The following is a 25,762-nucleotide window of genomic DNA, read 5'->3' on the forward strand; positions in this document are numbered from 1 at the left end:
CCCATGTTCTAGTCTGAAGCTATAACCACTGAGGGACACAGCAAACAAACAGGAATTCATAGGAAATAAACAGAGTTCCTCTTCTCAGGGAACTGTGGCTCTGGGAGGCAAATAGGAAGGGTCTCTGAACACCTCTCAGCACAGTGAAACAGACTACACTTCCCATGATTCTCTGGGGGAAGCCATGGCCGTTTAAAGTAGAATCATAGCACTTTAGAGGGATACTGCAGATGTGAGCTTGGAAAGGCAGGTGGAGGAAACTCCAAAACATTTTCTTGCAAGCCTCCGCAGTTGCTCTTTAAATGGGGTTGCCGATTTGCCCTGCTCCGCAAAACATAAACATGTATTTGCTGTTGTTTAGTCGTTTAGTCATGTCTGACTCTTCGTGACCCCTGGACCAGAGCACGCCAGGCACTCCTGTCTTCCACTGCCTCCCGCAGTTTGCTCAAACTCATGCTGGTAGCTTCCAGAACACTGTCCAATCATCTCGTCCTCTGTTGTGCCCTTCTCCTTGGGCCCTCCATCTTTCCCAACATCAGGGTCTTTCCCAGGGAGTCTTCTCCTCTCATGAGGTGGCCAAAGTCTTGGAGCCTCAGCTTCAGGATCTGTCCTTCCAGTGAGCACTCAGGGCTGATTTCCTTAAGAATGGATCGGTTTGATCATAGTAGCAAAAAGGCAATTCACCCTCCACCTTCATGAGCTGCTCTCTGAGTTGTCCTCAGCACCCTGTCCAACATTTGCAATGAAATGCCCTTTTTATGGTTATCATGTAATCCTTGAAAAGTTAACGACTTAACTTCCTGACTGGGAATGGCAAAGTCCATCCGGCTGGCTTGGAAATAGATCGGAGGACAAGGGGTTACTGAATAACCAATGTGGAATGTTAGGTGTCCCCCAGCCGCCCTTATAAGTCCAGCTGTGGCTCTCAGCACCTCCCCATGGTCCAGAGGGGGCATCTCTTGGCCAGGGTCCTCCATGGAGCTGCTGTCTGGGTCTCTCTTCCTGCTCCTTTGCGTCTGTGGCGTCCTCCTCCTGGGCTTGGCATGGAAGGGCAAAGGCGGCAAAGGCCGTCTGCCCCCTGGACCCACCCCGCTCCCCATCCTGGGGAATTTTCTCCAACTGGACCCAAATAACATAATCAAGTCCCTGGAGAAGGTGAGTCTCCATTCGCCTCCCTACCAAACTGCAAGGTAAGCTGGGGGAGATTGGAAGCCTATGAGCAGCCCCACGGCCGGGGATCCATCTTTGTAGATGGATGCAAGAGCATCAGAAGAGACTTGCTGGATCTGTCCAAAGGGGGTTCCTCTAGCCCACCACAGTGAAGAGACAGGGGCCTTTGGGAAGCCCTCAGGCCGGGCCTGAAGGCCATAGCCTTCCCACTATTGTCCTCCAAAACCTGATATGCACAGGTCTGTTACAAGTGCGTGAACTCATGTCTGGACTCAGATGTTCTCAGCCAGTATTCATGCAAGCTCAAATACCCACTGCTGAGAAATTTAGGATCTTTTGCTGACGTTATAATCCGTGCCGGATTTACGTACAAGCTAAACAAGCTATAGCTTAGGGCCCCACTCTCTTGGGGTGCCTAAAAAAAATAAAGAAAATTAAAGAAAGAAATTAAAGAAATTAAAGAAAGAAATTAAAGAAAATGATGTACATTTCCAAAATATAAGATAAACAACAAATAAAATAAAACCTACATACAGCAACAGTGTTTTGTGTTGTGTAGGCTCCTGTGATGTAAGCAATGGGCCCCGCCTGCTAGCCTGTTCCCTAAAATATCACTGACTTGCTCATTTCTATATATAGGGTGCCTACATTCTGCGGGGACTGTTATGTGCAAATGGCTTTAGAGATCTATTAGGTCCGTAAATTGCCATGTAGCATATATTCAAACCAACAAAACAGCGACAATTTGTTGTTGACAAAGGACAGCTGGACATTTAAAGGGTCCCATTACCTTCAGTAGCTTAGGGCCTCATCAAACCTAAAACCTGCCCTGGTTATAATGCACACTGGTCTTTGAATGTGTGTTGACCCTTAAACTTATGCCCACGAAAATGTCTCACACCAAAGGAATACAGAAAACTAGGTTTGCTATGTGAAATAGAAATGATAGAATATATAAGTGCTGCCCACACTAGAAGTGGGAGGAGGGGGAGGAAAGTGTACTTTAAAGCAAAGCAGAAGTGTGTTGAATCCTGAAGAGTGTTGGCTAAGTGCCTTGTAGTAGGAAGGCATTGGAGAGGAGCACTTCCTGTCTTTCCCCCAGAGCTCCTGCCTGTTTCTCCCTTGCCCATCCTTGTGAGGCTCCCTTCCTGCCCGGTCCCCCCCTCACCTGTGCACACCTGTGCCAACCTGAGGGGCAGGGAGAGGTTCCTTCAAAAGGGACTGACGCTCTTCTCCCAACAGCTGGGGGAGGCCTACGGCTCGGTCTTCACCGTCTACCTGGGGCTGCAGCGAGTCGTTGTCTTGTGCGGCTACAAGGCGGTGAAGGAAGCCCTGGTGGACCAGGCAGAGGACTTCAGCGGCAGAGGGCAGCTGCCGTCTTTCTCCAAGGATTTCAATGAACATGGTGAGGGCGTCCATTCCTTGCGGGGAAAGGGAGCTTGGGGCGCAGCTCAGCCCATTTCTCCATCACTCTACTGACCTGTTGGAGGGCATAGTACATGGGTTTGAAAATTAGTATTTTGTGTGAAGGTAACAGTGAACGTTTATTCCCCTTAGAGTGAAGGGCAGGTGATTAATATTGATAATCAATAATCATATTTTTATATGTTAATGTAAAGGTAGAGGGACCCCTGACCATTAGGTCCAGTCGGGACCGACTCTGAGGTTGCGGTGCTCATCTCGCTTTATTGGCCGAGGGAGCTGGCGTACAGCTTCCGGGTCATGTGGCCAGCATGACTAAGCTGCTTCTGGCGAACCAGAGCAGTGCACGGAAATGCCATTTACCTTCCTGCTGGAGTGGTACCTATTTATCTACTTGCACTTTGACGTGCTTTCGAAATGCTAGTGGGCAGGAGCAGGGACTGAGCAACGGGAGCTCACCCTATTGCAGGGATTCGAACCGCCGACCTTCTGATCGGCAAGTCCTAGGCTCTGTGGTTTAACCCACAGCGCCACCCGCGTCCCTCATTTTTATATGTTAAGTTTCACAAATATTTGCAGACTTTACCCCTGTATATTCACTTTTGTAACATGTTTCTTGGCTGATGTTTAAAATGATGAATGTCGAAGAGACAGCCTTTACTGGAAAATTACTGCTTTCTCTATCGCTTGGCCTCTTCCAAGCAGTTCATGTTAACTTGAGATGCTGATGGATCACATCAGGGGTCCCTAAAGTGGGTGGTAGTGTCTACTGGGGGGGGGCTATTGGGATCACCTGGAAAGGTGCAAAGAGACAAGGGGTGGCAGGATTAGGACACTGGTGTTGCTGGATGAAGTTCCGCATTTTTGTGGAATTCGTAGTAATAAGCACTTCTAATCAGGTTTTGAAAAAATGTGAAATGAATTGCTGCTGCCTTGAATATCACTGTGTAATTATGTTGCTTAATGGGTTGCACAAACCGCTATTCCAATAGATCTAATATATAAATCTGACAAACAAATAAATATTCCAAATAAATTATAGGGGAGGGGAGAGGGCGATAGGGACGAGTTTGTGGAACCAAGGGGGTGGTCCCCAGAAAAAAAATGGGAACCAATGACTTATATAATAACAGCTCAGTGGTGCTTTTAGGTCCATACATACATACATACATACAAACAAACAATAATAATATTGCTTGGCCAGGGGTGGTCTTTGCCAACGGCGATCGGTGGAGGCAGCTTCGCAGGTTCAGCCTCACCACCTTGAGGAATTTTGGGATGGGGAAACGGTCCATCGAGGAGCGAATCCAGGAGGAGGCTCGGTGCCTGGCAGAGGAGTTCCATAAGACACAAGGTAGGTCATAAAGATTAAAGGTAAGGGTAAAGGACCCCTGACAGTTAAGTCCAGTCGCAGATGACTCTGGGGTTGCGGTGCTCATCTCGCTTTACAGCCCGAGGGAGCCAGTGTTTGTCCACAGAAAGTTTTTCCGGGTCATGTGGCCAGCATGACTAAGCCGCTTCTGGAGTAACGGAACACTGAAACCAGAGCAGCGCGCAGAAACGCCGTTTACCTTCCCGCCGGAGTAGTACCTATTTATCTACTTGCACTTTGTGCTTTTGAACTGCTAGGTGGGCAGGAGCTGAGACCGAGCAACGGGAGCTCACCCCGTCGTGGGGATTCGAACCGCCGACCTTCTGATTGGCAAGCCCAAGAGGCTCAGTGGTTTAGACCACAGTACCACCTGCGTCCCTGATAAAGATTGGTTGCCTCTAAATGACTCTGTGGTGCTCGGTCTGCACTTGATGGCGTAGCCATTCTGTGCTCTTGCGAAACGCAGACTCTTTCTTGTAGCAGCTTGTATGGCATATATATGATACCAACAAGGAGGAATGGCCAGACGAAATTAGTAGAATATAAAGAAATGGCTTGTTGTCTTTGTCCATGGAGCTGGACCATAAAGAAGGCTGATCACCGAAGAATTGATGCTTTTGAATTATAGTGCTCTTGAGAGTCCCATGGACTGCAAGAAGATCAAACCTCTCCTTAGGAGAAGAGAAGACTCCCTGGAAAAGACCCTGATGTTGGGAAAGATGGAGGGCACAAGGAGAAGGGAATGACAGAGGACGAGATGGTGGGACAGTGTTCTCAAAGCTACCAGCATGAATTTGGCCAAACTGAGGGAGGCAGTGGAAGACAGGAGTGCCTGGCATGCTCTGGTCCATGGGGTCACGAAGTGTTGGACACGACTAAATGACTAAACAACAACATAGAAATGGCATGACTGGGAAATAAGATAAGAAACCAGGACACGAAAGTATTAGAAGAAGAATGGAAATGTTTTGTAGATTAACTGGAAACTCATTGCGAACGTATTAAAAGGTTAACAGTAAAAGAGTAAATTCAGCAGTTAGAGATATTGAGAAAAAAGAAAAGAAAAAAAAGAAAGAAATGTGGACTACAAATTATAATATGTAGTGGAAAAGAAGTTAACAAAATAAACCATGGAAGGAGTTGGGAGGGAAGTCAACATGAATTGCGTGGACCGTATTTGTATTTGGATTACTGCTTCAAGTGTGAAAATGAAAATGAAAAATATAAACAAACAAACAAACAAACTTTTTCTTCCCTCCTGCTTTCTGTCTCTCCCCACTAGGGACGCCCTTTGACCCCACCTTCATCCTCAGCCGAGCTGTCTCCAACATCATCTGCTCCATCGTCTTTGGGAACAGGTTCCAGTACGACGACGAGAAATTCCTTACTTTGAACAACCTGATCACAGAACGGTTCCGTGTGGGCAGCCTGCCCCCGTCTCAGGTGAGGGCGGACGGAGAACCCCCCCAATATCTCTACACCTTGGTTATTATCACTATCGTTTTTTAAAAAGCAAATAATAAAAAATTCAAACCGTAAAGTGTCACAGTCTGGAAGGGCAAAAGGGCAAAGATGCAGCCCAGTTCCAGCGGTTCTCTTTGCAAATGAATACTTATTAAACCATAAAAGTATTCCACTCCTGTGTGTGTCATCATCGCCATTATTATTTTTACGTTCTTTATTGATCATTTTGCATTGCAACAATTCGAAACACTCAAATATATAAAAGGATGTCACATAGAGGAGGGAGAAAGGTTGTTTTCTGCGGCTCCAGAGAAGCGGACACAGAGCAATGGATCCAAACTACAAGAAAGAAGATTCCACCTAAACATTAGGAAGAACTTCCTGACAGTAAGAGCTGTTCGAGAGTGGAATTTGCTGCCAAGGAGTGTGGTGGAGTCTCCTTCTTTGGAGGTCTTTAAGCAGAGGCTTGACAACCATATGTCAGGAGTGCTCTGATGGTGTTTCCTGCTTGGCAGGGGGTTGGACTCGATGGCCCTTGTGGTCTCTTCCAACTCTATGATTCTATGATTCATATACAACAACAAACCAACCATAAATATGTCAGAATCTGCGTTTGACCAAGCTGATAAAGCTCATCTTCCGGAATCGCCCTCTGACGTGATTAACGACCTGAGCCTTTGCTGAGGCTCCAGGCACATTCCCATTCAGCAGAGAATCCAAGCACCGTGCGGAAGTGATGAGATTTATGGCTACATCGCTATGCTTTATTTCTTACTACGCAGACAGAAAACACATCCTCTCTCTGTGAGAGCAGAGAGCAACTGAAACAAAGGAACAGGAAACCAGTAACGTCACATCCATCTCCCGTGAGACTTCCAACAGCCTGGAATGTCTCTGGAATGTAAACAGAGTCTTGTGACTCTAAGCAGCTGCACATTGGCAAACAGAAACTAACAAAATAACATATGAAAACAAAAGCGATGGTTTGCATTTTCTTTTAAGGTCTCTAAGTATTTCAGTGTCTTTCAGTAAGGTTTGGAAGGTAAGCATTGAGTCAAATAAGATCTTTTAGTCAAACGGGTTCCTCCATAGTGTCACAGAATCAAAGAATCTTAGAGTTGGAAGGGAGCCAAGGGTCATCTAGTCCAACCCCCTGCAATGCAGGAATCCCACCTAAAGCATCCATGACAGGTGGCTATCCAACTTCTGCTTTAAAACCTCTAAGAAAGGAAGAGCCCACAACCTCTCGTGGGGGTCTCTTCCACTGCTGAACAGCTCTTAGTGTCAGAAAGTTTTTTTCCGAATGTTTAGTCAGAATCTCCTTTCTTGTAACTTGAAGCCATGGGTTCGAGTCCTACCCTCCAGATCAGGAGAAAACAAGCTTGCTCCATCTTCCATGTGACAGCCCTTAAGATATTTGAAGATGGCTCTCATATCTCCTCTCAGTCTTCTCTTTTCCAGGCTAAACATACCCAGCTCCTTCAACCGTTCCTCATCAGGCTTGGCTTCCTGACCCTTGATCATCTTGGTTGCCCTCCTCTACACACCTTCCAGCTTGTCAACATAAATTGAGTTACTCTTAATTGGACACAATATTCCAAGTGTGGTCTGACCAAGGCAGAATAGAGTGGGATTATTACTTCCCTTAATTTGGACACTAGACTTCTGTTGATGCAGCCTGGAATAGCATTAGCATTTTTTGCTGCTGCATCACACTGTTGACTCATGTTCAGCTTGTGGTCCACCAAGACCCCTAGATCCTTTCCACATGTACTGCTAGTAAGCCAGGTGCCCCCCATCCTTTATTTGTGCACCTGGTTCTTCCTGCTTAAGTGCAGAACCTTACATTTCTCCCTATTGAGAATCATTTTGTTAGCTTGCGTCCAGTTCTCCAATCTGTTAAGGTCATTTTTGTTCTTTAAGAGTCAAGGTTTCCAGGCAGGCGTGAGCCTCAACACTTGCCTTTTTGTGGAATCTGAGTTTGCAAGAGGCACAACCTAAAGTTAGCCAAATGTGGTAACGCCCTTCCATTGCTCCCCATCTTCTTCCCCCGCAGCTGTACAATATTTTCCCAGAGATCATGGAGAAGATCCCCGGATCCCACCACGCGGGCAGCAAATGTTCCCAGGGGATCATCCGCTTCATAGAGGAGAGGATCAAGATGCAGCAGGCCTCGCTGGATCCCTCTGACCCCCACAACTATATTGACTGCTTCTTAGTTAAGATGGATCAGGTAAGGAATGAACTTCCTCATCTCCATCATCTGCTCCCCCTAAAACGTGCTGTCTGCAGGTTTCAGAGAATTGTGGAATTGGAAGGGACCCCAAGTGGCATCTAGTCTGACCCCCCCCTTCAATGCAGACATCATAGTAGACCTCGATCTCTTGGCAGGAAAAGAATAACCCGGCTTCTGAATTTTGCATGGAGAATTTGGTCATGACCACCTTCAACTTGTTCTTCGCTGGGACGGAGACGATCGGCACCACCCTGAGATATGGATTCCTCGCCATGCTGAAGTACCCACAGATTCAAGGTGAGGGCAGAAGGAGGAAACCTATGAGAATCACCTGAACTTCTACAGCTACAGGCCAAGCTGTTCCCAGGGTGTGTCCACTGTCGCATGCTGACAGCTTCTGGGAGCCACAGGTGAGAGAAGAGTGTTGGGTAGGGACCAGAGGTGGACAAAGTTGTTGGGAGTACCCACAGATTCAAGGTGAGGGCAAAAGGAAGAAACCTCCCTCCAACAAGTGAGACACATGAATTGCTACAGGGACAGAACAAGCTGACGATGGAAGGCAGCAGCATAGACCCTAAGGGCTCATGTCCCCACAGAGGGGGCGTGTGGATTGTTTATATATTTGAGAAAGCTCAACATCTTCACACTGGTCTGTCATTCTGTCTTTCTGAAAAGGCCTTTATAGGTCTCTGCTGGGTCAAGCCAAAGGGGGCCCATCTAGTCCAGCTTCCTCTTTTCACAGCGGCTCAGTGGGAAACCTGCAAAGAGGACTGGAGCACAAGAGCCGGGGGCTGGACTACATGACCCTCAGGATCCCTTCCAACTCTACAACTCTGTGATTCTGTGATTTAGCCAGTGTGGTGTAGTGGTTAAGAGCGGTAGTCACGTAATCTGGGGAACCGGGTTCGCTTCCCCGCTTCTCCACATGCAGCTGCTGGGTGACCTTGGGCCAGTCACACTTCTCTGAAGTCTCTCAGCCCCGCTCACCTACAGAGTGTTTGTTGTGGGGGAGGAAGGGAAAGGAGAATGTTAGCCGCTTTGAGACTCCTTAAAGGGAGTGAAAGGCGGGATATCAAATCCAAACTCTTCTTCTTCTTCTTCTTAAGCCCTCTCCCCTCCTTTGGTTCCTAGCGGCAAAATAATTAAATAAATAAATTATAGGCATTTTCCACCCTCAAGGGAAGCCCCAACTAGAACTGACTGCAGTAGTCAAGATGTGAGATTAACAGGGCATGTAGATGTGTGTCCAGGCTACCCCAGTCTAGAAATGGCCATAACTGGACTTCCGGTTGGTCACCCATTATGGTGGACGGGAGCTCTTTCATCTGAAAGGACACCGGTGCTTTGGAGGTTGGGGCTAGAGCGTTGTGGTACCCCGAAAAAAAATCTCGGATTGAGTGTTCCGAGGACCTGGTGTTCCTGCGGGTGCCTGGAACGACTCTCCCGCTCCCCGGTAAGCTCTTGAAAAGAGCTCTGAGAGTGAGCGAGGTTGGAGACGGGGGCACTTGGGAATAGGCTACCCCAGTTCAGAAATGGCCATAGCTGGAGGGCCAGTCATGGATGGCAAAAGGCACTCCTTGCCACTGAAGCCAGTTGGCACTCAGCATATAATGTCGCATCAAGGCCTTCCCCCAAAATTTTAAGTTGCTGTTTTTGGGTGGTGGAAACAGTCCTATCCTGATTGTGAACAGGTGCTCGGTCATAGAATCACAGGACGGCAGAGTTGGAAGGCATCCAAAAGGTCATTTTGTCCAGCCCTCTCTAATGCAGGAATCTCAGCCCAACCGCTCTCTTTCCCCCCAAGAAAAACTCCATGAGGAAATCGATCGAGTGATTGGGGGGGACCGGATCCCAGCTACTGAGGACAGGAACAAAATGCCTTACATGGAAGCTGTCTTGCACGAGATCCAGAGGTTCAGCGATATCCTACCCATGAGTCTCCCGCATGCTGCCACCAAAGACATCAACTTCAAGGGATACGTCATCCCCCAGGTAAGAGTCCCAGCAGGCCCCTCAGCAAGGACAGAGGGACCAGGATCCAGCCTTTGGGCCCTCAAAGCAATTGGTGTGAGACTCCTAGGATGGGGTGGGGAAAGGATTTGAGCTCAGTGCCCCCCGCTTCCAGGTCAAGTCCGTCTAGACTCCTGGGCTCCTAAGGGGGTATTTGGCCACTGTGAGAACAGGGTGCTGGAGCAGAAGGGCCCCCTTTGGCCTGATCCAGCAGCCAGGGGCTTCTTATGGTTTTTTTTAAATATATACAAATACTATTCTCCCAGGGCACCTACATCTATCCTTTGCTGAGCAGCGTTCACTATGACTCAGAGGAGCACTCCAACCCTCAAGAGTTTGACCCAGGGAGATTCTTGGATAGCCAAGGCTGCTTCAAGAAGATGGAGGCGTTCATGCCTTTCTCAGCAGGTACGAGGGGAGGGAGGGGTCTCCTTCCATTCCAACGGAAGTGGGGAGTGGGGTTGGTGGGTTGTCTCTCTCCTATGAGATTCATTTCCAGGTGGTCCTTCCCAGGAGGGTCAGAGAAAGGAACCTCTGTTCTGGTCCTACTTGTCTTGGCTTCTCGCAGGCATCTGGGGGCCACTGGAAGAACAGGATGCAGGGCTGGGGGGCCTGATCCTGCAGGGCTCTCCTGCATTGTACCTGCCAAGGACAGCATGGGAGAGGGGCCGGGTTGACCACTTATCAACCTGTTGCTGCACGCCCCATTGAAAGAATACATTACAAACACCCCACTCACTGCAAGATAGTTAGAGGCCAAAGGCATGTTTAAAGAGGAACAATTATGCCTGGCACCTAAAGATTTATAACTTATAAGCATCCCACAAAGGGGGAGCCACTGCAGAAAAGGCCTGTTCCCATGTTGCAACCCTCTGGACCTCTCATGGAGGAGGTACTGTTTAAATGTATGTTATAATAGCATAAGGGACACGGGTGGTGCTGTGGTATAAACCACTAAGCCTCTTGGGCTTGCCGATCAGAAGGTTGGCGGTTCGAATCCCCACAGCAGGGTGAGCTCCCATTGCTAAGTCCCTGCTCCTGCCAACCTAGCAGTTCAAAAGCACAACAATGCAAGTAGATAAATAGGTACCACTGTGGTGGGAAGGTAAACGGTGCCCCCTTTTTTTGAAGTTTTAATTTTTTAAAAAATTGTACACTCTTTACATCAGAGGATGGTTTCTGTCACGGTGTTCCGTTGCGCCAGTAGCAGTTTAGTCCTACTGGCCACATAACCTGGAAAGTTGTCTGTGGACAAACGCCGGCTCCCTCGGCCTGAAAGCAAGATGAGCGCCGCAACCCCATAGTCGCCTTTGGCTGGACTTAACCGTACAGGGGTCCTTTACATTTTACCTATAATAGCACACAAAGACACCTTGAATCTTCTAGACCAACCTTGCAGGCAACAGCTACTTAAGACTTTCTTTTACTGTCTATACGCCGTAAGCTATCGGTGTCTATCAGTAATTGTTCCCACTACATCTTGCACCCACTGAGTTTTTTATCGGCTTAATCGGGTAGGTTTCGGCACAGCAGCCAGACAGCCCTCCAGCTAGCTCTCCTCCTCCACTGACACCCAGATCATGAAGCACCTTGCACGTTGCTGCGCAATGGGGCTTGCAGGCCTAGAGGGGGTTTCCTCGCCCTCAGCGCCATTTACGTCTTCTTGGGAGGAGTCCAGAGGGAGAGGACTAGAGAGGGAAGGAGGGGCCAGGCACCAATCGCAGCAACATCTTCAACTAGGGCACATTAGCCCAGATGAACTCTGTTATGTTTTCGCTGTTGTGAATAAAAGCTGACTGCACTTCGCGTCTCGATTCCTCTTCCTTGTCCCTTGACACTGCCCGACAGATTTTGTTTTTTTCTCCTGGCAGGGAAGCGGATCTGCATGGGCGAAGGGTTGGCCCGCATGGAGCTGTTCCTCTTCTTCACCACCATCCTGCAGGCCTTCACCCTCCAGTCCCCTGTGCCCCCCAGCCAGATCAGCCTCGCACCGGCGGCCGTGGGCGTTGGGAAGCTGCCCCCAAAATACCAGCTGTCAGCGTCCTGGCGCCAACACTGATCTCTCCCTTCCTGTGTTGCGGCGCAAGGAGATCTCGGTTTCTCTCTCAGTACCTCTGCACTCCTGAGAGATTGGCCATGTAGGACAGTCCTCTATTTGAAGGCCTGCCCATGCAAGGAGGAGCAGCAGCATCAGAAGTAAGGAAGACAGCAGAGGCCTTGAGGTCACCCCTTTTGGGCAGCAGGCAGAACAAGCACCCAACTCACCTGGCCACAGTCCCCTTCCCTGCTAGGATGAGATGGGCTGCATTTCTGTTTAAATCAATGGTTGCCAAGCTTTTCTGGAGGACCTCCCTCTTGGCTCCATGAACTCATCCCCTCTGTCCCCTGCCCTGTCATTAGAATATTGGTTTGCACAAAGCCACTTCCGGCCTTGGGAGGAGGTGGTGTTGCGGGCTTCACGCTCGCAGTGGCTGGCTTGCAGCCCCGCGTGATCTGGGGAATCCTCGGGCCGCGTCATCCCCTGAGCCAGCCAATTGGCTGGCTCGGAGACTGTGGCTTGCCCCATTTAAGGCAAGCGCGGCCCGGGGATCGCCCTCTTTCAGACCGCTCAGCTGACTGGTTTTCCCACCCGCCCGCCCTTCAAGGTTTCCTTCTGACCTTGCTATGGACCTCGGTTGGTCGCCGTTAAGGGGCCTGGTAGGAATTTTTCCATTTGGCAAATTGGCACTGGCCATTTGGTTTTTCGCCTACCTTGTAGTAAATCGTCACAACTTCCCTGGTTTAGGCATTGGTAGGGGTATTGTTATGTGAATGAGTTGGGGGGAGCGCCATCACCTCCCCCAAATATTGAAGGGTAGTCTGGTAAAGGATTCCGGGGGGCGTTGCCGCGTCCGAAGCCTATGGAGACCAGGGCCTAAAGCGCACCCCCAAGCCGTGACCCCGGGGGAGTTACCTAGTTGATGTGCATCAGCAGGGCTCCCCCTGCTGGTGTTAACCCTTGTCGGTCTTCATGCCATCAGGCTGAAGCCGGATAGAATGATAGGACCAATGCCTAAGCCAATGCCGCTCTTACCTGTAACCAATAAAGTTGTGGCCAATTTTAGCCCATTAACCTTAATTATGGTGTCATGTGTTGTTATTTCCACTGGTGGGAGGCGGGAACTCGCCATGCAGCCCACTAAGGAAAGTAATAATACAAATTATGACAATAAAGGTTGAGTGGATGGATGGGTGGATGAATAGCACAAGGGGTTTCAAAACAGCCACAATGAATTGCACAATTATTGGAAAAAAAAAATAAACGTTTGCAAAAATGGATATATCTAATTCCCCCAGAATCTGGTCAACTGAAACTCCTGGCTGACTCGCCACACTGTTATAAGAAAAAACAACTGCTCGTTTTCCCCTATGGGGTATCCAAGAGCCCGTATAGAGTCCTTAAGTGGGTTCCCCATCAGTAGGAGAAAATAGCAGAAGCCAACCAGAGTATATTGAGAAGCAAAGTGGCTAGTAAGCCTGATATTTATTAAAAGAACTGTTGCAACAGGGTCCCCACTCACCACATGCAGAAGGGAGGAGAGAATCCAGAACAATGGTGCGCAAACCCTTATATAGACTTTTGAAATTGCCCACCCTGTAGCCCAAGATCACCCCCCAAAACAGCATACGTATATACATCACAGAAGGAGGCAGTCTACAGCAGAAATCATGTTTGTCCAGGATACCTGATAATGGTCACTGATTGCTTTCCTTGGGCGGCCTGGTAATTCTTTTGTGATGGTTTAGTTCCTGAATCCAGGTCACAGGCTCATCCTATTATTCATACACAAGTGTGCCCTTAAGAGAGGATTTGTAAGCAAAAGACAATAGGGAGGCTTTCCCATTTCTTTTCTCCTTGCAGAGAAATATTTGAGGTCAACTTGGGAGAGTCAAAATGGCTTCAGGATTGCTCTCCTGTACTATTTCAGACACTTGGTTTATATACTTATGTATGTGTTTGCCCCATATATTTAATTTATATTTGAGACCTTAGAACACCCTGTAGTTAAAACAAGAATATGCAGCAAAGAATATTGCATGAAAAATATTTATACACCTTCTTACATATGTATATAATAATATCATAATAATATCTTTATTGTCATTGCCCCCTTCGGGGACAACGAAATTACTTGGCTGCTCCATAAAAACACTAATTAAACAATATAGTAAAATACAGCAAGGGAGATTAGATGACTTTCAAAGTCCGGGCTTCCCATTCAGGGCCGAGATCGCTCTGGAGAAGAAGCTGTTCTTAAGACGGCTCGTTCTTGTCTTCATCGTCCTGTATCTCCGTCCCGACGGCAAGAGCTCGAAGAGACAGTGACCAGGATGCGATGGATCTTTTACTATGTCCAGTGCCTTCCTATGGCACCTTGTGTTATAAATCTGCTCTAAGGTGGAGAGTGGGCAGCCAACAATGCTCTCTGCTGCCTTAAGAACCCTGCGCAACCCCACCCTGTCCTGGGTAGTACAGCTTTCGGGTGAGGGAAATTTAATTTAATAGCATTATGTATTTATATATAGCTACTTAGTCCTGCTGGCCACATGACCCGGAAGCTGTACGCCGGCTCCCTCGGCCAATAAAGCGAGATGAGCGCTGCAACCCCAGAGTCAGCCACGACTGGACCTAATGGTCAGGGGTCCCTTCCAGGCTGTAGAGAAAGGTTTTCTTGAGAAAGATGTTGCCTTTGTACATGTAATAAAAGCAAAGCAGGGCTACCGGCTGGCAAAGAGGAGACTAATCTTGGTCGTTCTGCAGCTCTCAAGTTTTCAGTTCGTTTTAACTTTGTGTTAATTGGTTTTAACTCATTGCATCAATATTTTATGGAGGGGAGACCATAGGACAGAAATCCAAATTTCGCCTGCCCTTGAAGCCTTTCTAATTAATTTAGACTAGTTTGCAAAGAGTGTATCACATGTCACAGTGTTTTTCCAGATAGGGGTGGCCACAAGAATGCAAAAAAGAGTGGAACAAGTTAAGCAAGCCAAACAAGCAAAGCTTTCAAAATATTTATCTCCTGCTGATAAAGCAGGAACATGGTACTCCTCTGGTGCAAGGAACACCCATACATCTGGCTCATTTGAGGCTATATAGAACCCCAGTTCCTATTTTCCAGAGATGGTCCCAGCTTCTATAAATCTGGCTTTTGTAAATCTGGCTTCTGTAAATCCGGCTTCTGTAAATCTGGGGCTGTCCCTGGAAAATAGGGACACTTGGAGGGGGGCTTGGTTCATGGCTGCAACTGTGGGTGTGGTTTAAGGACAATTCCAGGTCTCTCCTCCTCCTCCTCCGCTGCTTCCCCCCTCTGGGTAACTCAGTAAGACGCTGCAAAGGGTGTGGACCATTGTGCAGCTAGGAGTTTGAGAAGGGAGCAAGACAGACTGAGTAGCCGACCAAGGTAGGGATGGGGGCACAGAGAGACGTTTGGAAGACCTTTGAGCCATGGTGGATGGGAGGGAGTCCTCATTTTTTATCTTAACCAGGATCAGGGGACAAATTGCTTGGACACCAAACGGCCAGCGTGGCTATACGTCCATGCCAACCTCCCTCTTGAGCTGTGTCTCTCTTCTACCCCTCCCCCCAGACATTTTAGGGGGGGATATGAAAGCTTGAGGGACGCGGGTGGTGCTGTGGGTTAAACCACAGAGCCTAGGACTTGCCAATCAGAAGGTCGGCGGTTCGAATCCCTGCAACGGGGTGAGCTCCCGTTGCTCGGTCCCTGCTCCTGCCAACCTAGCAGTTTGAAAGCATGTCAAAGTGCAAGTACCTGGCAGGAAGGTAAACGGCGTTTCCGTGCGCTGCTCTGGTTCGCCAGAAGCGGCTTAGTCCTGCTGGCCACATGACCCGGAAGCTGTACGCCAGCTCCCTCAGCCACTAAAGCGAGATGAGCACCGCAACCCCAGAGTTGGCCACAACTGGACCTAATGGTCAGGGGTCCCTTTACCCCTTACCCTTATGAAAGCTTGGCAAGCAGAGATTTTAAGGAAAGTGGCAACCACCCTGGAAACCTCAGGAAGAGCTTGGGTGTGGGGCATAAATGGACTGCAGCAAAAAGGTTATTTCTTTCTCTATCCTTTATGACATTTCCTTGTCACATTTTCCTCTAAAGGCCTCCAGGAGCTACACAGGGCTCTCCTCCTCCCCATTTCACTTTTACAACACTCCTGCGAGGTAGGCTGGGCTGAGAGGCTGTGACTGGCCCCCCAAGGTCACACCCAGTGAGCGTCGTGGCCAAGTGGTGGCGATTTGACCTCTTCTAGCTCATTCTCCAACACTCTAACCACTATGCCACATAGCCTTTAAATTTTTTAAAAAACGGACTTGGCAGGAAGGGATAATATAAATGTGAATGTGCTGGTCCCATGGGTTACCCCAGAGGTGAGGTTGAAGTCTGGTCCGTGGTCAAAGGTGCAACGAGAACACCCTGTGTAGGGAAGCTTTTAATATTTAATGCTGTATTGTTTTTAACATTTGATTGGAAGCCGCCCAGAGTGGCTGGGGAAACTCAGCCAGATGGGTGGGGTGTAAATAATAAATTATTATTATTATTATTATGAAGCTGGGTGCAGGGCAGGGAGCCGGGTGAAGTCAGGAACAGCCTTGCAAGCAGGGAGCCAGGTCGGGTCAGGAGCTCAGGCAGGAAAGCAGGACAGGGTTCAGGCAGGAACTGGCAACCAACAATGTTGCTTCTGCAACTTGGGACTGGGCTGACTAGCTTTTATCTGCCCCAAGGCGTAGGGCTGCCCCGATCATCTGGTGACTTGCCTTGCCTGGCCTGGAGGCGAGCCCTCCTCCTGCGGGAACTTAGTTCCCTCCGCCTCTCTGCCCTGAGCCTCTGCAGCTCAGGAGAGGCTGGAGGGTTACTGAACCTAGAGGCGACCTCCGCTTCCTCTGACGGGGCTGAGAGTGGAGGACCTGCAGGCAATGGGTCCTCCATCACCTCAGGGGCCAGAGCAGACTCAGCTGGTGCCTGCACCTGAGGATCCAGCACAGGTGAGGGCCCTTCAGGCTCAGGCCCCAGCCCCGGCTCAGCTGGTTCTGGAGGCGGGGACTCCTGTGCAGGCTCAGGTTCAGCATCAGAGTCCGAATCCCAGGCCATAACAGTGAACAAATCTGCGGAAGATCCAGGAGCAACCAACAACCTCCCTGCGGGCCTGACGGGGAGGGAAATATTCCCAGGCCTAGCAGTCCCTCCCCCAAGTCAATGCTAGGAGCACTCTCCCTCTGCTCCTTACCTGCAGGCTACCACTCCAGCTGCCCCATGGACCTCCTGGGCCCATGGACCCTCCTGTTGGCCTCCTTCGTCTTCTGCTTGCTGCTCCTCTCGGCATGGAAGAAGAAAGAGAAGCTGCCGCCCGGACCGACTCCGCTGCCCTTCATTGGGAACCTGCTGCAAGTCAACACAAAGGACATGTATCAGTCGCTGATGAAGGTAAGTCGCTGAACGCCTGCCCGTCCATCCGGCCGTCTTCCCTCTCACCTCCTGGCCAAGTGCCAAGCACCCTCAATAGTTTTGCAAGCCACTCAGGGACTTGGAAGCCTAGAAGTGTGGAAGGAGGGGACCCCAGGGGTCACATAGCCCAACGCCTGCAGTGCAGGAATGCTCCAAGTGCATCAAGGTTTGATCTTCTTGCAGCCCATGGGACTCTCAAGAGTCTCCTCCAGCACCAGAATTCAAAAACACTGGCTATCAAGTGTTGGTGAAAGAGGGGGCAAGATATGTCAGGAAGGCAGGAAAGGTTGAGCAGACTGAGCTCCCTGGATCAAGGTGCCTCAAGGAAAGGGAACAATGACCCAGTAAGTGGACTTTTGTCTAAGGGAAGATACATTGCAGAGTAAGATTGCCTCATTTCAAAAGACTGGCCAGGAGGCAGTGGAAGACAGGAGTGCCCGGTGTGCTCTGGTCCAGGGGGTCAAGAAGAGTCGGACACGACTAAACAACAACAAGCTTCCTTGTCTTCCTATTTGCTCCATCTCTCCATCTGTTCCATCACCTCACACAATGCCCGCCCCTTCTTTTCTCAGATTCGTGAGAAATATGGCCCTGTCTACACCATCCATTTAGGGCCCCGCCGTGTTGTGGTCTTGTGTGGATATGATGCCGTGAAGGAGGCCCTGGTGGACCAGGCCGAAGAGTTCGGTGGCCGTGGAGAGCAAGCCACGTTTAACTGGCTTTTCCAGGGTTACGGTTAGTCTCTTCTTGGGCCATCCTTTGCCAGAGCCAGGGCCTTTTCAAATAATAAATTATTATTATTATTATTATTATTATTATTATTATTATTGGCTCTGGCCTGGTAGAACGCTCTGTCTCATGAGACCAGGGCCCTGCGGGATCTGATTTCTTTCCGCAGGGCCTGTAAGACAGAGTTGTTCTGCCTGGCCTTTGACTTAGAATCAGTTTGATTCCCTCCTCTTTCTTTTTTCCTCTCTCCTCCTGTGAAGAGGCTGCATCTTAATGTTTTAATGTATTTTAATCTTGTTTTTAAAGTTGTATTTTAATCAACTTATTTTTATTATTGGTTGTTAGCCGCCCTGAGCCCGGTCTTGGCTGGGGAGGGCAGGGTATAAATAAATTTTATTATTATTATTATTATTATTATTATTATTATTATTATTATTTATTAAGTAGCACTGCCAATGGCCCTTCCCATGCTCCTATGAAGTAGATTTTTTTATACCCATTTTACTGAGGCTGAGAGAGAGTGATTTTTCAAGACTATTGAGTCCTCACCTCCCCATCTGTTCTTAAAGACCACAACCCTCTCTACACAAAACAACAGACACACGCACACCCACCCACCCTATGAGAGGGAACCCGGGCACTTACAATGTTCTTCCATCTCCTGCAATCACAATTTTAAAAGTCAGGAAAAAATTAAGAAGGTGAAGGTTTTTTTTGTGGGGCCACTCTTCATCGCTGCGTGGTTCCATCCGCATTCTCATTCTCTGCACCCCCTCTGGCTCCTCTTCCTCCTCCTTCCTCCTCCTCCTCTGCTTCTCAGGGCTTGGCTTCAGCAACGGGGAACGGGCCAAACAGCTACGCCGATTCTCCATCACAACACTGAAGAATTTTGGGATGGGAAAGAGATCCGTGGAAGAGCGGATCCTGGAGGAGACCCACTTCCTGCTTGAATCGCTGAGGGCAACAAAAAGTGAGCTCAGTTTTGACATCTTCAAGATATGCTGCTTAATGGGTCAAGAAATATTGCTTAATGGGTTAGAAACCATTGGATGTTAACTGGGCATTCGAAGGCTCTATACTGAATGTTCTCACGGATGCTTTTGATTTATTTGTGGTTATGTGCAAAGAAAACTTTGCCTAAGCTAAACACATTACCAAGAAGTTTTGTCCTCTAAAAGAGTACTTGCTCTTATTGGCCCAAAAATGGAAGCAAGAAGAATTACCGACGATTGAAGAATAGAGGACGAAGTTAATGGACTATGCAGAACTAGATAAACTAACAGGAAGGATTCGAAACCGGCGGGACCAGAAATTCACGGAAGACTGGAGTAAATTTACGGACTATTTAAAAAGTATTTGTGAAGCTCAGATGACATTTGTAGGCTTGCAAGAAGTTTTGTGGGGAGTATTATTGGAAGTATTGCAAAAATGGAGAAGGGGGAGGATGATTTCTTAAGAGATGTAATGGCAATATAAAGTTAAGAAATGCATAAGAAGTGGTTAAAACGGTGGATCATCAGAGGTGCTGATGGAAGTCTAAAAAGATTGTATAAGTGATAAGTTTTTTGTGGTACATTTTATAATATATATATATATATATATTATAAAATGTACCACAAAAAACTTATCACTTATCAACTTATCACATATATATATATATATCATATATATATAGAACTTGCTCAGGCTGTCACCCAGGAAATTGAGGCTTAAGAAGAAAATGGAGCAGTGGGTCAAATGAATAATGTGAGGCAAGACTGGACTGGTTTGCAAAGTCTCTCCTTGACATGTTCCAGGGTTGAGTGACTTGGGGGTCTATCTTTCTAGGTGCACCCTTTGACCCCACCTACACCCTGAGCCGCACGGTCTGCAACATCATCAGCTCCATCGCCTTTGGCGACCGCTTTGAATACGAAGATCAGGAGTTCCACTCCTTGCTGAGCATGATGCTGGGTAGCTTACGGTTCACTTGCACCTCTTGGGGACAGGTAAGATGGAGGGGGTGGGAAGGACTTCCTTTCTGAGTGTGTGAATAATGTCTTTTGAATGAATCTCCTCAAGGCATGGCATGCAGGACCAGTCCAGGAGAAATGGGAGTCATTATCTCCACTAAGGAGCCAGATCATGTTCAAGGCTAAACGGAGTTGCCCAATGCATCCTTCCATAGCACTAGGGCAAGTAGAGCTGGAGTCAGGTGCCTTCTCTTGAGCCTGAGGAAGCAAATCCCTTCCACAGTACCTCACCAGTGTGGTGTAGTGGTTAAGAGCAGTAGTCTCGTAATCTGGGGAACCGGGTTCGCTTCCCCGCTCCTCCACATGCAGCTGCTGGGTGACCTTGGGCTAGTCACACTTCTCTGAAGTCTCTCAGCCCCACTCACCTCACAGAGTGTTTGTTGTGGGGGAGGAAGGGAAAGGAGAATGTTAGCCGCTTTGAGACTCCTTAGAATCATAGAATCATAGAATCATAGAGTTGGAAGAGACCACAAGGGTCATCGAGTCCAACCCCCTGCCAAGCAGGAAGGGTAGTGATAAAGCGGGATATCAAATCCAAACTACTACTACTACTACTACTCCTCCTCCTCCTCCTCTTCTTCTTCTTCTTCTTCTTCTTCTTCTTCACCAGTCTAGCAGCAGAGGGAGAGCACCAGGGGTGAGGCCCTGGAAAAGAGTGTTGGAGATTCATTCCCTCTGTCTGCAGTCATGGGATTGTTGTCTATAACATGACAGTGTATGTTTTCATTCATTCCACAGTGTGGGAAGTGACGGAGAAAGGATGTTTTGGTATTACTGTGTTCTGTGAAGTGGGACTATTGTCCTTTGTCTCTTTCCTGTCTGATGAGAAAGAGGCAGGAGCTAAGTCAGAATGCTCCAAGTGTATTATATGTAAATAAACGTAGATTAGCCAAAATGCTGAGCTACTGAGAAGAAGAGTTTGGATTTGATATCCCGCTTTATCACTACCTGAAGGAGTCTCAAAGCGGCTAACATCCTCCTTTCCCTTCCTCCCCCACAACAAACACTCTGTGGGGTGAGTGGGCCTGAGAGACTTCAGAGAAGTGTGACTGGCCCAAGGTCACCCAGCAGCTGCATGTGGAAGAGCGGAGACGCGAACCCAGTTCACCAGATTACGAGTCTACCGCTCTTAACCACTACACCACACTGAGTTCTGTTACGCAAACTGCAAATGCTAAGTTTGATCCCTAAGTTAGATCCCTAAGTGTGCTAATGCCTTTTGGCATTAGTCGCTGTGATGTTCGGACTAATGAAAGCTTTTGAAGCTCCCAAATGATCGACCAGGAGGGAGAGAACATGCCAGTCGGGCATGTGTCTCTACCAGGGTCCTACCAAAGAGAAGGTGCCCCTTTCTCCCAGCCCTGTAGGAAAATAACATCTCCACAAGAGGACAGAGCCTGGGGAAAGATGGGGGGAAAGGAGGAAGTTGCTTGCCCTGAGCTCTCCATGGTGCTGCAACTCTTGATCTGCCTTGGTTCTGGCTGGAGCAAGTTTAGAATGCTGCTGTGGCCTCACCTGATCCCAGATTGAGTGGTTGAGGTTGATGGCACTGTAAGAAATTTCTTCTCACCCTCTGATTCCTCCTCCAAGTCTCCATCTTAACTGCTCCCCGCCTCTTGCCCTTCGGCAGCGGTTTTGTCGAAGTTAAAACTTTTGATTGAATGGATGGCCTTCTTATCTGTGAGACAATAATCCACTGCACTTGTTCCATTATTATTCATAAAGGTAAATTCTCCCTTCCTTTTCTCCAGAAACACTTCATTCACATCCCTGAGTGGCAAAATTCCCCCAGAGGTAAAAAGAATTAGAAATCAGCATGCTCTGGATAAAACATAGTGACTTCCTTCACCTTAGCTTCACTTTGTACAATACAGTGGTACCTCGGGTTAAGAACTTAATTCGTTCCAGAGGTCCGTTCTTAACCTGAAACTGTTCTTAACCTGAAGACCACTTTAGCTAATGGGGCCTCCTGCTGCTGCCGTGCCGCTGGAGCACGATTTCTGTTCTCATCCTGAAAAAAGTTCTTAGCCTGAGGTACTATTTCTGGGTTAGCGGAGTCTGTAACCTGAAGTGTCTGTAACTTGAAGCGTCTGTAACCCGAGGAACCATTGTATCTGTTTTCTCTCCCCTCTGAAACCAACACAAACAGCTCTACGACATGTTCTCGGGCGTCATGCAGTACCTGCCTGGCCCACAACATGAAGCCTTCAAGCAGCTCTTAGGGTTGGAGGAGTTCATTACGCGGAAGGTGAAAGCGCAAGAGGAGACCCTGGACCCCAACGCCCCTCGGGATTTTATTGACTGCTTCCTGGTGAAAATGCGGCAGGTATGGCGATTTTATTCTAAGAAACATGAATATTTTTTTCCTGGAAGGAAACTGGGGTCCCTGAAACGAAGCCACCTTTTCAACACTACTCAACTGTCCCATCACTCTCATTGGTTTAATCATGACATCACTGCAGCTCAGCCAATCAGTAGTAGAGAACAAGCTTTGAAGACATCTGAAAAGCAGATTTTAACCCCCTTTACCATTTTCTTTCTGGCTAGGAGAAGGAAAACACAAACACAGAGTTCTTCCTAAAGAATCTTGTTCTGACAACCCTCAACATCTTCTTCGCTGGCACAGAAACGGTCAGCACCACCTTGCGCTACGGCTTCCTGCTTCTGCTGAAATACCCGGAGGTTGAAGGTGACTGCGGAAGGGGGAGGAAAATAGGGTGGAGAGATGTGTCCTTGCCTCTTTGCTTTCCCAGCTATGAGCTGGGATCCTTCTTTAGCTCCCTGGAAGGTGCAAATAGCACTTTTGGTCTCATTCTGCTGATTTCTCAACAGAGAAAGTCCACGAAGAGATTGAACGGGTGATTGGCTCCAGTCGCACTCCCAACATGGATGACCGTCCCCTGATGCCCTACACGGATGCTGTGATCCACGAGATCCAGAGATTCATTAACATGTTCCCTGCGGGAGTAGCAAGATGTGTGACCCGCGATACCCAGTTCCGGGGATACACCATTCCCAAGGTATTGTGGTTCTATTAATTCCTTAGACTTAGACTCCACCGTTCCAGATATAGTTTGTGGCTCAGTCAAGTTCCCCAAACACCTGTTCCAGCTGTCCTTACTCTCTGAATGATAACAATCAGGGAGACAGAGGTGTGGATGCTGGGGAGGCCTGGCAGTATTCCTTTGTCTTTCTGGCATCGCTGTGGCTTAGCAGGAGGAGCGAGGCAGCTGCAAGGACAGTCCTGTGCAGATATGCCAGCAGAAGGACCACATGGGCTCTTCTGGGGACTACAGTTCCCATCATCCCTGACCACTGGTCCTGTTAGCTAGGGATCATGGGAGTTGTAGGCCAAAATATCTGGAGGGCCGCAGGTTGGGGGTGCCTGATCTAAAGCGACGGATTGCTACAGTGGCTTGCATTTGTTGACTTTCTGGGGTGCGCATGGCTATGATAAGCTCCTGTGCTTCAGAGCTGGCCACAACACCAATGGTGTTGTGGTTCTGGATGGTTAAGAGTTAACACTCCAGGAAGAGTTTTTATTAACTGGGTGCACTGCCCACATGATCTGGGCATTTTTCCTTTGATCTATGCTCTCTGGGGGCTGCAGAGAGCAGTCTGTCTGAGAAGGTGAGCAAGGTAGTTTCATTTTTGTTAGAGACAGAAAGCTGTGAGCATGCAACTAGATTCTGTAGGTTTTTCTTTTCTGTTTTTTGTTTGCTTCTAAATAAAGAGAAAAGCAATGACAAACCTAGACAGCATCTTAAAAAGTAGAGACATCACCTTGCCAACAAAGGTCCGTATAGTAAAAGCTATGGCTTTCCCAGTAGTGATATATGGAAGTGAGAGCTGGACCATAAAGAAGGCTGATCGCCGAAGAATGGATGCTTTTGAATTCTGGTGCTGGAGGAGACTCTTGAGAGTCCCATGGACTGCAAGAAGAACAAACCTATCCATTCTTAAGGAAATCAGCCCTGAGTGCTCAATGGAAGGACAGATCCTGAAGCTGAGGCTCCAATACTTTGGACACCTCATGAGAAGAGAAATATCCTGATGTTGAGAAAGATAGAGGGCACAAGGAGAAGGGGATGGCAGAGGACGAGATGGTGGGACAGTGTTCTCGAAGCTACCAGCATGAGTTTGACCAAACTGTGGGAGGCAGTGGAAGACAGGAGTGCCTGGCGTGCTCTGGTCCAGGGAGTCACGAAGAGGCGGACACGACTAAACGACTCAACAACAACAACAAAATAAAGAGTGATAGATTAGAAGCACTGGTGTCGAGCTGAGTTATTGAAGACACCACGCAGACACAGAGAAAGCCATTTTATGCCGCGTGTGAACTCTGCTACTATCCGACAACTGAGAAGAGAGGCAGCGCACGAGTGGAAGCGTGTGGGCACCATTGAAGTTTGTCAGTGTGCCAATAAATCAGATTTATTGCAGTTCCGTTGCAGCAGACTCCATGGGTCAAAGAGTTTACGACCCACAAACTTTAACAGTCTGGTGTTGGAGAGTGGAATATGCAGCCTCAAATCTCAGAATGATTTCTTGCCCCCCAGAAGAACCTCCCATTTCTCCCGTATCTTCTCATTTCTCTCCCTTTCTTGCTCAGGGGACTGAAGTGTTTCCCATGCTCGGGTCTGTGCTGAGAGACGCCCAACACTTTGCAAGACCAGATGTTTTTGACCCCCAACATTTCCTGGATGAGAATGGGCAGTTCAAGAAGAATGAGGCTTTTATGCCTTTCTCTGTTGGTGAGTCAGTCCCCTTCCTTTCCCAAGCACTCCTAAACCATCTCTAACGGCACCCTGAAAGCCTGTATTCACCTTCCTCCTCTTTCCTAGGGAAGCGCTATTGCTTTGGGGAACAACTAGCCCGGAAGGAGCTCTTCCTCATCTTCACCAGCATCCTGCAGAACTTCCGCTTCAAATCCCCCACCCCTTCTGAACAGATCGACATCTCTCCCATGCTGGTTGGTTTTGTCACCATCCCACCTTTATATGACATGTGTGCCATTCCCCTCTAAAATGGGGTTTTAGAGTTTTTAGGGGTTTTTGAATGTTTTTCAATTTCATTGTTCTGCATAGGGCAATGACAATAAAGACATCGTATCGTAAACAAGTTGGGGCGTTCTTGAACTCACAAAGGGGTTGACCCTCCTGTGGCGATCACAAAGGGTCCCCGGACGTTTCACCATCTATTGATCCCTGTGCCACCACTTTATTTCTCGCTGCCGCCACCCAGGCCCTACCTGCTACAATGCTGAGTCCAGTCAGGGTTAAATTGGAACATAAACTTCTGTTTGTTTATTGCAGTTTAACAAGCGTGTGGTTTCATAAATGGTATCGGTCAATTACAATTATGGGGTGCCTATCCAGACCTATAACTTCCGCTACCTGCTCTCACTCACTAAACCACCTCTCAGATATTGACTTGTCTTCCTAGCCCCTAACTGTTCCTGACTCAGCTTATTTCACTATACTAACTCAACCTACCCACAGACTCTATCCCAATTCACTCCCACTCCAACCAACCACCCAACTCCCAACGAACTCCTCCCAGAGCTGGTTTTATAGTCCCTCTGACTCCACCCCCCTGGATTCTGATTGGGTAACCTGTTTAACTATTTCACCTCCAGCACTCTCATTTGTTAGCGTCACACCTCCTGTCTCCAGATTCCTTCTTTTGAAGCTCCATGATCTCTTGTTCCCATTGGTAGAATTTCCCCCTTCTGCATTTCTTTTGGAATGGAACGGCCATGGGAATAAACAGCTGGTCGCTGGCTCTCAGCCCTCTTCCCTCCTCTCAGGCACCATGAATGAGCCCTTCTCCCCATCCACAATTCCAGCCA

The 25,762-nt window shown here is 48.3% G+C and overlaps 1 protein-coding gene across 1 annotated transcript; it reads left to right on the forward strand.

Moving 5' to 3' along the window:
• Nucleotides 1–913: 913 nt before the first annotated feature.
• On the forward strand, nucleotides 914–24,970 carry LOC310683557 (uncharacterized protein). Its single transcript, XM_083453491.1, has 18 exons — nucleotides 914–1,155; nucleotides 2,413–2,575; nucleotides 3,797–3,946; nucleotides 5,247–5,407; nucleotides 7,485–7,661; nucleotides 7,820–7,961; nucleotides 9,469–9,656; nucleotides 9,941–10,082; nucleotides 11,546–11,728; nucleotides 16,959–17,149; nucleotides 17,743–17,905; nucleotides 18,720–18,869; nucleotides 19,727–19,887; nucleotides 22,061–22,237; nucleotides 22,459–22,600; nucleotides 22,744–22,931; nucleotides 24,524–24,665; nucleotides 24,756–24,970. Exons 1-18 carry the CDS (start codon nucleotides 976–978, stop codon nucleotides 24,935–24,937), a joined length of 2,982 nt encoding a protein of 993 aa, XP_083309617.1. The 5' UTR covers nucleotides 914–975; the 3' UTR covers nucleotides 24,938–24,970.
• Nucleotides 24,971–25,762: the final 792 nt, after the last annotated feature.

The sequence above is a fragment of the Podarcis tiliguerta genome (genome assembly GCF_965153285.1).
Source record: "Podarcis tiliguerta genome assembly, chromosome: 8".
NCBI lineage: Eukaryota > Metazoa > Chordata > Lepidosauria > Squamata > Lacertidae > Podarcis > Podarcis tiliguerta.

Coding starts and splice junctions, on each gene's coding strand:
- LOC310683557 (XM_083453491.1), top strand. CDS start 976: ATGGAGCTGCTGTCTGGGTCTCTCTTCCTGCTCCTTTGCGTCTGTGGC. Junction 9,657..9,940: donor AGGGATACGTCATCCCCCAG/GTAAGAGTCCCA, acceptor CTATTCTCCCAG/GGCACCTACATCTATCCTTT. Junction 17,906..18,719: donor CTGGCTTTTCCAGGGTTACG/GTTAGTCTCTTC, acceptor TCTGCTTCTCAG/GGCTTGGCTTCAGCAACGGG.